This window comes from Chlorocebus sabaeus, chromosome 1 (genome assembly GCF_047675955.1).
Source record: "Chlorocebus sabaeus isolate Y175 chromosome 1, mChlSab1.0.hap1, whole genome shotgun sequence".
Classification (NCBI taxonomy): Eukaryota; Metazoa; Chordata; class Mammalia; order Primates; family Cercopithecidae; genus Chlorocebus; species Chlorocebus sabaeus.
In genome coordinates this window covers 120845203-120860559 of record NC_132904.1, presented here as the reverse complement: position 1 = coordinate 120860559, position 15357 = coordinate 120845203, and the positions used below count along the sequence as shown (strand labels likewise).

At 36.3% G+C, this 15357-nt stretch overlaps 1 protein-coding gene across 6 annotated transcripts in view; it reads right to left on the bottom strand.

Moving 5' to 3' along the window:
• CCDC15 (coiled-coil domain containing 15) overlaps window positions 1-15357 on the bottom strand; it is a 105940-nt gene that overhangs the window by 47286 nt on the left and 43297 nt on the right. For all 6 annotated transcript variants that reach the window (XM_073022027.1, XM_038005037.2, XM_073022012.1 and 3 more), the window contains 2 exons: window positions 8012-8104; window positions 6760-6863 (listed from right to left, as the gene is read on the bottom strand). In XM_073022027.1, coding sequence (XP_072878128.1) covers window positions 6760-6863; window positions 8012-8104 — 197 coding nt within the window. The remainder of the gene's footprint in view (window positions 1-6759; window positions 6864-8011; window positions 8105-15357) is intronic.

Here is a 15357-nt window from a genome sequence, read left to right as displayed (position 1 = left end):
AACTTTCCAAGGTCATTTTTAGGGTATACACAGTTCTGTTCCCCACCTTTGTCTTCCTCAGAGCAGACTGCAACTCTCTTGTGCATCTAGGCTCAATGGGACATTAAGGGGTGACTACTTACAAGGCATGTACTTAGAACTTGGAAATCTGGGCTGAGTTGAACCATAGCATGTATCCAAAATTCTTTGAGTACAAAATAGAGGCACAAGTAAGAATAGAAAGGAGGTGGACTGGAGGCTGACTCTCCCCAAACTGCCACTTATGTTCCTTCAAGTAACTCAGAGGAGTTCAAGAATTACAAATTTGAGTCTGACCTTCTAGTCACTATGAAATCATATTTGTCAAGGTAGGACAATAGAATATATGTCATGTAACAGTTTTTTTAGCTCAGCTTATAACATTTAAATACTTAGGTGTAAGGTACATAAACTTGTATTTGTAATGTGAGCCCAGTACCGCAAATATTAGAGGCAGGTTTAAATCAATTATCCCATGAATAAATTATAAATAAATGAAAATATATGTGAAAGCACTTAAAATAACACAATAAATATTTCCTTTGACATGGCTACTATACCAGCAGTCACTGCTTTTTTAAATGAATTGTTCTAAATAAAGAATACTTCTATTACAGAAACAGCTGCCCATTAAGATGAAGGAAAACTTATTAGTAATACAAGAGAATAAATGGATTACTAATTAAAGGGTTTTTTTTTTCATTGAGATGAAATAGCATTGAAAAGGAACTAGGAAACTTTCAGGTCCAATGACGACCTATTAGGGAAAGGACTCTTTATTAAAGAAATGGTGCTGGGGTAACTGGCTAGGCAAATGCAGAAGAATGAAACTGGACTCCTACCTTTACAATACACAAACATTAACTCAAGATGGGTTAAATATTTAAATGTAAGACCTCAAACTATAAAAATCCTAGAAGAAAACCCAGGAAGTACCATTCTGGACATCAGCTTTGGCAAAAACTTTATGACTAAATCCTCAAAAGCAATTGCAACAAAAGCAAAAACTGACAAATTGGACTCAAACTAAAGAGCTTCCTCACAGCAAGAGAAACTATCAAGGGCATAAACAGACAACCTACAGAATGGTAGAAGATATTTACAAACTATGTACCCGACAAAGGTCTGATATCCAGGATCTGTAAGGAATTTAAACAATTTGGCCAGGCATGGTAGCTCACACCTGTAATTCCCCCAATTTAGGAGGCTAAGGCGAGCGGATCACCTGAGGTCAGGAGTTCAAGACCAGCCTGGCCCACATGGCAAAACCCTGTCTCTACTAAAAATACAAAAATTCGCCAGGCACGGTGGCACATGCCTGTAGTCCCGCTACTCGAGAGACAGGCACGAGAATCACTTGAACCCGAAAGGCAGACGCTGCAGTGAGCTGAGAACCTGCTGCTGGACAGAGTGAGACTCCATCTCAAAAAAAAAAAAAAAACACCAAGCAAACCAAAAAAACACCCCATTTAAAAAGTGGGCAAAAGACATGAACAAATACTTCTCAAAAGAAGACATACAAGTGGCCAATAAAGAAGAAAAAATGTTCCACATCACTAATCATCAGAGAAATGCAAATCAAAACCAAAATGAGATACCATCTAACACCAGTCAAAACAGGTATTACTAAAAAGTCTAAAAATAACAGATAATTGCAAGGCTGCACAGAAAAGGGAATGCTTATTCATTGTTGGTGGAAATGTAAATTAGTTCAGCCACTGTGGAAAGCAGTTTGGAGACTTTTCAAAGAACTTAGAACTACCATTTGACCCAGCAATCCTATTATTTGGTACAATGAATCCTTCTACCAAAAAGATACATGCATTCATATGTTCATCGCACCACTATTCAAAACAGCAAAGACACAGAATCAACCTAGGTGCCCATCAATGGTGAACTGGATAAAGAAAATGTGGTATGTATACACCATGGAATACTATGCAACCATATAAACAAATTAAATCATGTCCTTTACAGCAACATGGATGTAGCTGGAGGCCATTATCCTAAGCAAATTAACACAGAAACAGAAAACCAAATACTGCATATTCTTACTTATAAGTGGAAGCTAAACTTTGGGTACACATAGACACAAAAATGAAAACAATAAACACTGAAGACTACTAGAGGGAGGGAGAGGGGAGAAGCAAGGGCTGAAAATTACCTATTGGGTACTATACTTACTATCTGAGTGACAGAATCATTTGTACCAGAAACTTCAGCATCATGCAATATACCCATATAACAAACCAGCACCTGTACCCCCGAATCTAAAATAGAAGTTGAAATTATAAAAAACAAAACCAAAAAGACCCCAAAAACTATTCATTATGCTATTTGAACACAATTCTAGCACTTTACAGTAACCTATAGCGATTTTGTTATAGTATTATATAGAGTATTTCAAAATAAAAGTGTTATTGCCTTATACTTTATAGCACTTCACAAATTTCAAACTATTACACATATTAGCACTTTGTTTAGTGCGTTATGCATAGTATGTCAATAACATCTGATGAAGTAAATCCTCATATTAGATTTCATTATAACTTTTTTTTTTTTTTTTTGAGACAGAGTTTCGCTCTTGTTGCCCAGGCTGGAGTGTAATGGCGTAATTTCAGCTCACTGCAATCTCCGCCTCCTGGGTTCAAGCAATTCCCCTGCCTCAGCCTCCCAAGTAGCTGGGATTACAATCATGAGTCACCACACCCAGCTAATATTATATTTTTAGTAGAGATGGGGTTTCTCCATGTTGGCCAGGCTGGTCTCAAACTCCTGACCTCAGGTGATCCGCCCACCTCAGCCTCCCAAAGTGCTAGGATTACAGACGTGAGCCACCGTGCCTGGCCCATTATAACTTTTTATGCATTGTTTATAAGTCAGTAGGCACAATGAAGTTTGTCAAGACAATGGGGCTGAGCTCTAAGGAACACAGTAAAAACCCATAGCCTGTAGTCCCAGCTACTCAAGAGGCTGAGGCAGGAGAATCGCTTGAACCAGGGAGGCAGAGGTTGCAGTGAGCTGAGATTGTGCCACTGCACTCCAGTTTGGCAACAGAGAGAGACACTATCTCAAAAAAAAAAAAAAGAAAGAAAAGAAAAGAAAGAAAAGAAATGCAACTGATGGAGAAGAACTTCTTCAACTTGATAAAGCACATCTACAAAAAATTTACAGCTAACATCATACTTGATGGTAATAAATTGTAAGTTTACCCACTAGGATAAGAAACAAGGCAAAGATGTACCCTCTCATTGACATCATACTGAAAGTCCGTGCTAATGAAATAAGGCAATGAAAGAAAATAAAAGGCATACAGATCAGGGAAGAAGAAATAAAACTATCTTTGTTCACAGGTGATATGATCATATAATAACAAAAAAGTCACTGAACAAGCTACTGGAACTACTAAGTGATTACAGCAGGGTTGAAGGATACAAGTTTAACATACAAAAGTCAATCACTTTCCTATATACCAGCAATGAACAGGTGGAGTTTAAAATTAAAAGCATAATACCATATAAATATACCAGCAATGAACTTTCCTATATACCAGCAATGAACAGGTAGAGTTTAAAACTAAAAGCACAATACCATTTATATGATTTCCAAAATGGAAGACTTAGGAATAAGTCTAACAAAATATATGTAAGAACTATAGGAGCAAAAACAACAAAACACTGAAGAAAGAAATCAAAGGACAACTAAATAAAATGGCGAGATAATCTATGGTCATGGATAGACTCAATATTGTCAAGATGTCAGTTCTCCCCAACTTGATATATACATTAACTGCAATCTCAGTAAAAATCTTAACAAGTTATTTTGAGGATATTGACAAACTTACTTAAAGTTTATGTAGGGAGGTAAAGCCAACACAACATTAAAGAAGAAAAACAAAATTGAAAGACTGAAATTACCCGACTTCAAGACTTATTATAAAGCTACACGCCACACCCACTTACGCCAGCACCCAGGTAGAGAACCAAAGGGCCTGAGGACAGGACTGCCTCACCCACTACTGCCAATGCAGGCACTCATGCTTGTCATCTGGGTGCCTGGGGATCAACCACTTCCCTTATCCACAATGAGATACCATCTCACCACAGTTAGAATGGCAATTATCAAAACAACAAAAAGTAACAAAAGCTGGTGAGGATATAGAGAAAAGGAAACTGTTATACTCTGTTGGTGGGAATGTAAATTAGTACAGAAACTATGGAAAAGAGTATGGAGATTTCTTAAAAAAAAAACTTAAAAACAGAACTTCCAGATGATCCAGCAACTCCACTATTGGGTATCTATTTAAAGGAAAAGAAATCAGCGTATCAAAGGGCTACCTGTACCTCCCCCCCATGTTTACTGCGGCACCATTCACAATTGTCAAGATATTGAATCAACCTAAGTGTCCTCAACAGAGGGACACAAAGAAAATGTATATATACACGATGGAATACTATTCGACCATAAAAAAGAATGAAATCCTGTCATTTGCTGCAACACAGATGGAACTGGAAGTCATTATGTTAAATCAAACAAGCCAGGCACAGAAAGGCAAACATCACAAGTTCTCACTCACATGTGGGATGGGAGCTAAAAACGCTGATCCCATAGAGGTAGAAAGTAGAATGAGAGTTAACCAGAGGGTGGGAAGGGAGGAGGGGATGAAGAATGGGTTAATGGTTAATGGGTATAAACATACAGTTAGATAGGCAGAATAAATTCTACTTATTGGTAGCACAGTAGGGTGACTCTAGTTAACAATAATTTATTGTATATTTCAAAACAGCTAGAAGATTTGAAATGTTTCCAACACAAAGAAATCATAGTGTTTGAGATTACAGATATCCTAATTACTCTGATTTGATCATTACACATCACACATTTGATCATATACATTGCATGGTATCAAAATATTACATGTATCCCATAAATATGTACAATTATTATGTATCAATAAAAATATGTAAGTAAAGCTATAATAATCAAGACAGTATGGTATGGCAAAAGACAAATAGATCGATGGAGTAGAACAAAGAGATCAATGGAACAGAACAGAGAACCGAGTCCAAAAAACAGAACCACATAAATGCAGTCAACTGATTTTTAACAAAAGAGCAAAGGCAATACGATTAATAAAAGACGGTCTTTTCAACAAATGCTGCTGGAACAACTGGACATCCACATGCAAAAAAAAACCGACTCTAAACACAGATCTTACACTTCTCACAAAAATTAACAAAATGGATCACAGAGAAAAATGTAAAATGCAAAGCTACAAAACTCCTAGAAGGTAACACAGGAGAAAATCTAAGTGACTTTGGGTATGGCAGTGACTTTTTTTTATATATAACACCAAAGGCACAATCCATGAAAGAAGGAACTGATAAGGCGGACTTCATTTTGCTCTGCAAAAGATACTGTCAACAGACGAGAAGACATGCTACAGACTGGGGAAAAAATGTTTACGAAAGACTGATAAAGCACTGTTATTCAAAATATACAAAGAACTCTTAAAATTCAACAATAAGAAAAACAAATGACTCAAAAAATTGGCAAAAGATCTGGACACATCATCAAAGAAGATATACAGATGACAAATAAGCATGTGAAAAGGTGTTCCATATTATATGTCATTAGGGAAGTGAAAATTAAAACAATGAGATACGACTAAATACCTACTAGAATGGCCAAAATCCAAAATACTGACAATATCAAATGCTGGCAAGGATGTCGAGCAACAAGAACTCTCATTCCTTGCTGGTGGGAATGCAAAATGGGTATAGCCACTTCGGAAGACAGTTTGGTATTGTCTTATAAAGCTAAATATATTTTTACCATATGATCCAGCAATCATACTCCCTGAGCAATCATACTCCTTGTTATTTACTCAAATGAGCTAAAAAGTACGCCCCCACAAAAACTTGTACATAGATTTTAAAGTAGCTTTGTTCATATCTGCTAATATTGGCAGTAAACAATATGTCCTTCAGTAGGTGAATAACTAAACTGTGATACATTCAGATAATGGGATATTATTCAGTACTAAAAATAAATGAGCTATCAAGTCATAAAAAAGCACTAGAGGAAATGCACATGCATATTTCTAAGTATAAAAAGCCAATCTGAAAAGGTTACATATGTACTGTATGATTCCAACTATATGACATTCTGGAAATGGCAAAACCATGAAGACAGTAGAGAGTTCAGTGGTTACCACAGGATAGGGTGTAAAGAGGGAGGAATAGGCAAAGCACAGAGGATTTTAGGGAAGTGGAGGTACTCTCTATAATACCATAATGGTAGACACATGACATTATGTATTTGTCAAAACCTATAGAATGCCTAACACTAAAGGTGAACCCTAATGTAAACTATGGACTTTGGGTAATAATAATGTGTCAATGTAAGTTCATCAGTTCTAATAAATTGTAACACTATGGTGCAGGATAGTGACAGTAGGAGAGGCTACGCGTTTGTGGGGCAGAGGGTATACTCTCTGTACTTTCTGCTCAATTTTGCTGTGAGCCTACAACTGCCCTAAAAAATCAAGTCTAATAGAAAATCGAACCAAAAAACCAAACCATAGCTCTTCACCATCTTCCAATACTTCACCCAGATCGTTAAAAACAGCTGTTTTCAACATGGATCAGAGGGCAAAACCACTACCTTTTTCTAAACTTCATCTTCCAAAAACATCTTAACTGGCAATTTAAGGCTCACAGGGCAGATTAAATAACTTACTTTTCAATTTTCTTCTTTTGTTCTTTTTGCCTTTGTTGTTCTTTTACTTGTTCTCTCTCAATATCCATGAAAAGTCGTCTATGTCTCAGGTACTGCTTTTGACGCTAAGGAAAGAAGTTAAAATTACTAAGATTCTGCTTTCAGAGGAATTTCCAAGGAAGAAAAATATTCTTATACCACAGACAAAAACAAACAGCAAGCAAACAAAAATAGATGATATAGAAGTTACGTGGGATTAAGTCTTTAATTTCCTTCTCTCTGTGGTTACTCAGGATGTCATATACACAAGAATTTTATATTTTCAAGCACATAGCTATTATATGTTAATAGGCAAACCAGAGAAAGTATTTACTCTGTGTTACTCTGAAATATTTATTCTGTGTTCCCAAGTATTAAGTACCATAAAAGCAGGGCCACAGAAAGAATGTAGACGATATTTTGTAACAGAACAATAGTTACTTTAACTTTTCAAAATTAAAACAGTATCACAAAAGCATACTCTAAGCCTAGCCTAATATGGCACAGAGGAGGGTAGAAGGGCTGAGGTATACTAAAGCCTCAGACTCATAAAAAACACAAGTAGAACAAAAGCAAGTCCTACTAGACTGTATGTGATCTGTTCATACCTCTGGATTTATATACACTCTTTTAAATACACAAGCTATTCAATGAGCAAAAAGCATGTCTATGTATATACCAGAGTAGTACAGGGCTTTTTGCTAAAAATTATTGAAGGTCTATACTCAATACTGAGGATGCATCAGAATCACCAGTGGTATTTTTAAAAAACAAAAATGCCCTAAACCTCCGTTTTCAGATATTGATCTGGTGTATCTGGTTTAGATCTAGGCATATTTGTATTTTGAAAAAAACTTCCCATCTGATTCTGGTGCATGGCCAGGTTTAAGAACTATTGGTTTAAACTAACTTTAGATTGAAAAGAGAGAGAGAAAAGAAAGCAAGCCATAAAGTAATTATCTTCCTTTAAATAAGTTATAGTGGCAAATATACATTAGCTGGAGAAATCTATTAGTATCAAATAATTGGTTTCATATCAATGTACCCTAACTCATAGGAGCTTGGAAAAGAAATTCAACACATTATAACGAGTGAAGCAACTTTTATTTTATTTATGAAATTTGTGGTATTAGCTCTTTTATGTGTTAGGACACAACAAATTGTTTCCAATTTCTCATATATTAATACTATCATAGTAGAAATATTGGTGTCCAAAAGCAGTATCATTACATACCTCTTTCTTATCTTCTTCTTTATCTACGCCAGACTGAAATGCGAGTGGAGCTTGGAATTCAGTGCTCAATCCTGATCGATACCCATCATAAGCCTGTTAGAAGGTCCAGTCACACAAAGTGACAAAATTACCAAAAACTACTTCATAAGCCATTTTGATATTTTTATCTAGTCTTTTCTTTTGCAAACTTGGGCTCAACGGGATAAAGAAGCAAAAAATAATAAATAAATAAAAAGGGGGATATAAAGAATAAAATCAAAAAAGAATGAAAGGAAGCCATTTCAGAAGGAATTAACCAAACTCAAAATAATAAATCGAAGAAAAGGGTTCAGGTTAAAAATATGAATAAACAAAAAATTAAAATGTTCAGAATGAAAATTCTTCTAAAGTGATCACTTGAAATCACTGTCATGAGTGTACTTGGAATAGAATCTAGGATAAATAGCCAGATTCCTTAATATTTCAATTCTACATATGATCACTTTGAATTTATATAACCCTCTTAGTGTGCATGAGTCGAGAGAAAATATTATATCAACAACTGGAATGGCATGGAGGAAACAGGCTAATTTCCACCCATGTTTACTGGGAAAGCCTTATAACATAACTTGGTATATCTACTTGGACATTATATAGGTCAAATGATGATCTCCAACTTTTAGAAATAAAAAGTTTAAAATTAATTTCTAAAGTTTAAAAGTTATTTATCTTTCAACAAGGTTGCAGGATACATGATCAATATACAAAAATCAATTGTATTTCTATACTTGTAAAGAAAAATCTAGAAAGTAAATTAAGAAAAAATTTACAATTACAATATCTTCAAAAAGAATAAAACACTGAGAAATTTAACAGAGGAAGTGTGAATTTTACACTCTGAAACATACAAAACATTGTTTTAAAAAAATGAAAGATGACCTATATAATGGAAAGACATCCCATGCTTATGGACTGGAAGACCTAATATTGGCAGCATTCCCCAAATCGATCAACAAATTTAATAAACCTCCATCAAAATGTCAGTTGATTCTTGGCAGAAATTGACAAGATGATCCTAAAATTCTTATGAAAATGCAAGGGACCCAGAATAGCTAAGACAGTCTTGAAAAAGAGCAAAGTTAGGGGACTCTTCCTAACATCAAAACTTACTACAAAGATACAATAATCAAGACAAACTGTACTAATTCAAGGATAGATATGCTATAGATCAATAGAAAAAAAGTGAGAGTTCAGAAATAAACTCTTACATTTATAATGAATTGATTTTCAATAAGAGTGCCAAGACAATTCAATTGAAAAATAAACGTCTTTTTAACAGATGATTCTGGGACACAGGTTATCCACATGCAAAAGAATGAAGTTGGACCTCTCCCTAACACTATACACAAAAATTTACTCAAAATTGATCATAGGCCTAAATATAACAGCTAATACTATAAGACCAGAAGAATGCATAGGAGTACATCTTCGTGATTTTGGCTTAGGTAATGGGTTCTTAGATATGACAATAAAAGCACAAACCATGAAAGAAAAAGTGGACAAATTAGACTTTGTCAAAACTAAAAACTTTTGTGCTGCAGAGGAAACCACCAAGAGAGTGAAAGGCAACACACAGACAGGAGAACATCTGCAAATCATATGTATCTGATAAGGGACTTGTACGTGGAACATATTATGAATTCTCACACTCAATAATCACAACACAAATAACCCAATTACAAAATGGGCAAAGCATCTAACAGTTCTCCAAGCAAGATATACAAATGGTCAGTAAGCACATGAAAAGGTGTTCAACATCATTAGCTATCAGGAAAATACAAATCAAAAGTATAGTGAGGTGCTACTTCACACCCACTTGGATGGCAATAATTAAAAATACAGATAATACCAACTGTTGATGAGGATGTAAAGAAATTTGAGCCCTCGCATGCTGCTGGTGGGAGTGAAAAATGGTGCAGCCACTTTGGAAAAATCAGTTTGGCAGGTCCTCAGAAGGTCAAGCACAGTTATCATACATTTCACCAATTCCACTATGAGGTATACGCCCAAGAGAAGTGAAAAATATGCCCACAAAAAAAAATTGTACACAAATGTTCACAGCAGTATTATTCCTAACAGCCAAGAAATAAGCCAAACTTCCATCAATTGATGAATAAAATGTGCTATATGCACAAAATAGAATATTTCTCAGCAGTGAATAGGAACAAAGTACTGCTATATGCTACATCAGTGGATTTTGAAAACATCTGCTAAGTGAAAGAAGCCAGTCACAAAAGGTCATATCTTTCATGGTCTCCTTTGCACAGACTATCCAGAACTGACAAATCTGTAAAGACAGAAAATAGCTTAGTGGTTGCCTAGGACTGGAGGTGGGGCTAAAGGGAAAAGGGGAGTGGTACAGGACTTTTAGGGGGTGACGAAAATGTTCTGAGACTGATTGTGGTTAATGCCACAAACACAACCTGTGATTTTTGCACAACCCTGTAAACACTAAAAACACTGTATACTTTAAATAGGTCAATTGTATGGTATGTGAATTACAATCATTCATTATTTGCATATTATATATTTGCAAATTTGCCTATTCACTGAAATTTGTGTGTAAACCCAGTACTCAAGGTGTTTTTGCAGGTCTTTGCAGACATGCACAGAGCTGTGAAAAATGTGAGTCACCCAACATGCATGTTGCCAACTGAGGCTGACCAAGGTGATACTCTGCCTTTTTGTTTCAGCTCTCATGCTGTAAACAAGTGTCCTTTTTGCAGTCTATTTGGTGCCACGTGTTTGCATGTTTGTGTTCTATGTTGGTGACTTCACTGTTAAAATGGTCCCCATGCATAGCTGAAGTACTATCTATTATTACTAAGCACAAAAAGGCAGTGGTGTACCTTATGGAAAAAAACATGCGTGTTAGATAAGCTTCATTCCAGCATGAGTTACAATGCTGTTGGCTGCGAGTTCATGTTAACAGATCAACCATGTATATTAAATAAGGTGTTTTAAAGAGAAATATATATAAAATAAGGTTATGTAGTGATTAGCTGACAAAAATTGTATGACCAGAGGCTTGCAGGAATCTACCCCAGTATCTCCCCTAGGAGCAAAAATTCAGTATTTCCTGATTCAGTGTTTGTAACAACTTTATATAACACAACTACTATGAATAACAAGAATAAATTGTTTATATCAATAAAGCTATTATTATTTTAAAAGTTATTTGTTTTGTGACTCTAAAAGTCTGAAAATCTATATACCAAAATGTTAATGAGAAATATCTCTAAAATTTTGGTTATCTTTTTCATTTGTGCTTATCTTCTCTATAATAAAAATGAAATTACTTTCTGTTTTCAATAAAGAAAACTGGACTCCCAGTACTTGCCAACGATGAAGCACACTTTGGGCTCTCTCTCTTGCTCTCATTGATTGTAACTAAGACTTCTAGGAAATGTAGCTCCTGGGATCTGGAGAGCGTATGGGGTAACCTAGAGAGAAGTGAGCTAGAAAGTGGACCCCTTAATTCTGTGTGTGAACTCGCACATATCTCAGAATCACCCCTGAACTGTGAGTGCATGGGACAGACCTATAGGAATATATTAAAAGCTTTGAAAACTAACTAAACATTGGAGCCACTGTGCACAGGAGAGATCACTTACAGTTGGAATTTAACCAGGTTGACTGCCTGCTAGAACAAACAACAAAAGAGACAATATTCTTCAGAGGATTTTAACAGAAACCAGAGTCTCAAAATATAATATTAAAAATGTTAGCCTGGTGGCTAACATGGTGGCTCATGCCTGTAATCCCAGCACTTTGGGAGGGCAAGGCAGGTGGATTACTTGAGGTCAGGAGTTCAAGACCAGCCTGGCCAACATGGCAAAACCCTGTCTCCACTAAAAATAAAAAATAAAAAAATTAGCCAGGAGTGGTAGCACACACCTGTAATGCCAGCTACTAGGGAGGCTGAAACACGAGAATCACTTGAACTCAGGAAGCAGAGGTTGCAGTGAGCCGAGATCACGCCACTGCACTCCAGCCTGGGTGACAGAGCAAGACTCCATCTCAAAAAAAAAAAGTCTAGGATATAACTTAAAGTTAGTTGACATAGAAAAAAGCAGGAAGATGTGACCAATTTTGAGGGGTGAAGATAATAAACAGATCCCAACTCCAGGGTGACCCAGATGTTGAATTAACAGACAAAACCTTTAAAGCAGTGATTAATACTATATCTATGAGGAAAAGGCAAACCCAATTGAAGTGAAAGAAAATACAGAAGTTCTCAGCACAAAAATAAAAATTATTTAAAAATACAGATCCAAATTTTAGAGACAGAAAAACACAACACGTGAAATCAAAATTTCACTGGATAGACTCAATAGAAGAATGAAAAAAAAGTCAGTGAACTTGAATCTACTGGATCAATATAAATGATCCAATGTGAAGAACAAAGAGAAAAAACAAGACTGGAAAAAAACCGAACAGCATGTCGATGATGCATCTGTGGGACAATATCAAAAGGTCTAACATTTGTGTCAATGGAGTTGCAGAAGGAAAGGAGAAAATAATTGGTACATAAAAAACATTTGAAGACATAATGGCAAAAAACTTCCCAAATTTGGTCAAAGATACAGATTTACAGATTGAAAATGTTCATCATACCTGAGATGGGATAAACTAAAAAACATTATGCCTAGACACATCATAATTAAACTGCTGGAAACCAAAAAATAACAAGAGTTTTGAAAGTAGCCAGAAAAAATAGACATATTACATATAGAAGAACAATGACTCAAATAATTACAAATTTGCTATCAAAGACTGGAAACCAGAAGACAGTGGAACAGTATTTTTAATGTGCTGAAAGAAAAGAACTGTCAATCCAGAAATCCATATCCAGTAAAAATAAATTTTAGGACTGATGACAAAAGAGATATTCTCAGATGAAAGAAAATTAAGCAAATGCATTGCTACAAGACCTGCACCACAAGAAAAGGTAAAGAAAGTTAGCTGGAAAATGATACCAGGGAGGAATTTGAAACTTCAGGAATGAAAGACAAGCAACAAAAAGAGTCAGTAAGTAGAGACTCTCGGCCGGGCGCAGTGGTTCACACCTGTAATTCCAGCACTTTGAGAGGCCGAGGCGGGTGGATCACCAGGCAGGAGTTCAAGACCAGCCTGACTAACATGGCGAAACCCCATCTCTACTAAAAATTCAAAAATTAGCCAGGCCTGGTGGCATGCACCTATTATCCCAGGTACTCAGGAGGCTGAGGCAGGAGAATAGCTTGAACCCGGGAGGCGGAGGTTGCAGTGAGCCGAGATCACACTACTGCACTCCTGCCTAGGCAACAGAGACTCTGTCTCAAAAAAAAAAAAAAAGGTAGAGACTCTCTCAAGTTTTCCACAAAAACATGTATGATTATTGAAGGCAAAAAAAAAAAAAACGGAGTTTTCAGTGTAGGCATATGGAACACCTATGAAAATTTTAACATAAAGGGGAAAGGGTAAAATGACCTGTCTGATTATAAAGCTTCTACATTTACTTAATGTGGTAAACTATTAACTCAAAGTAGACTGTGAAAGGTTTAGTATGTATACTGTAATCCTCAGAGCAACCATTATAATATGAAGAGATAGAGCCAAAAAGATAATAGGTCAATTAGAATGAAATTAAGTAATATGCAAATAAAGAGACTTCTGCTTGAAGCCACAGTACAATAATAGAACAGAATTTACCTTCCTTCTGAAGACTGAAAAAACAAAAAACAAACAAAAATCTATACAACAATGGTTTTTAAACACTGGCTATAAGGAAGCACAGGATAATTATTTCTCATAGACAGGAAACAAATGTGGTCAGCACTACAATTATCCCAGCTTACTGCCTGAATAATTTCTAGTACACGACATGGAGAGAGGGATTCCAGACAGACCTTGGCAGCCTCTCTGGGGAATGACAAAAAGAAACCACACTGTACCTTTAGCATTTTGCTTGCAAATCTCAGCTAAATTTCCAAGTTCATTGCTTGCAAGTTATGCCTTCCATACAACTGTAGGACACAATTTAGCTAAGCTTCCTACCACTAAATAACAAGGATTACCTTTCCCCCAGTTTCCAATAACATGTTTCTCATTTCCTTGAGCTTCACTGGCAGTATTTTTATTTATTTTTTATTTTATTTATTTATTTATTTATTTATTTATTTTTGAGACAGAGTTTCACTCTTGTCACCCTGGCTAGAGTGCGGTGGTGCGATCTTGGCTCACCGCAACCTCCGCCTTCTGGGTTCAAGTGATTCTTGTGCCTCAGCCACCCTTGCAGCTGCGATTACAGGTGCATGCCACCATGCCTGGCTAACTTTTATATTTTTAGTAGAAACAGGGCTTCACCATGTTGGCCAGTCTGGTCTCAAACTCCTGGTCTCAAGTGATCTGTTCACCTCGGCCTCCCAAAGTGCTGGGATTATAGGCATGAGCCACCATGCCCAGCTGGCAGTATCTTTAATGTACACATTTCCACCAATATTTTGCTTCTAAAAATGAAGATATTCTCTAAAATGATGGCCAGGAGCAGTGGCTCACACCTGCAATCCTAACACTTTGGGATCCTCCTCAGCCTCCTCAGGCAGGAGGATCACTTGAGGCCAGGAGCTCAAGACCAGAGTAGGCAACACAGCAAGACCCTGTCTCCACAAAAATATAAACATTAGCCAAGCATGGGTAGCACAACCTGTAGTCCTAGCTACTTAGGAGGCGGAGGCAGAAGCATCACTTGAGCCACCTATTTGCGCTTCAATGAGCTATGATTATGCCACTGCAATCCAGCCTGGGCAACTAAGTGAGAGTCTGTTTCAAAATATAACAATAATTTTAAAAATGATAAAGGCTTTCTCTGTCAGGGGCCTCAAAATTCTTCACCTCTATCCATTACCCATTTTTTTAGCCATTTCCACATTTTTTCAATATTTGTTGTAGCAGCACCCCATTCCCAGTACCAAATAGCTACAAACAGGAAACAACACAGATGTCCATCAATAGGAGACTGAATAAACAAACTGTGATATATTCAAATAATGGAATGCTACACAGCAATGCAAAGAACACATTATTGATGCAGCAACATGAATGAATCTCAGAAACATTATGCTGAGTAAAAGGAACCTTACACAACAGGATTCATACTGTATAGGAAGGTCTAGAACAAAGAAAACTGATTGTGAAGAGTCAATGGATATATGGGTAAACAAAACGTAGTATATACATTCAGTGGAATGCTATTCAGCCTTAAAAAGGAAGTAATTCCTATAATATGCCATAGCATTATGCGAAGTGAAATAAGGCAGGCATAA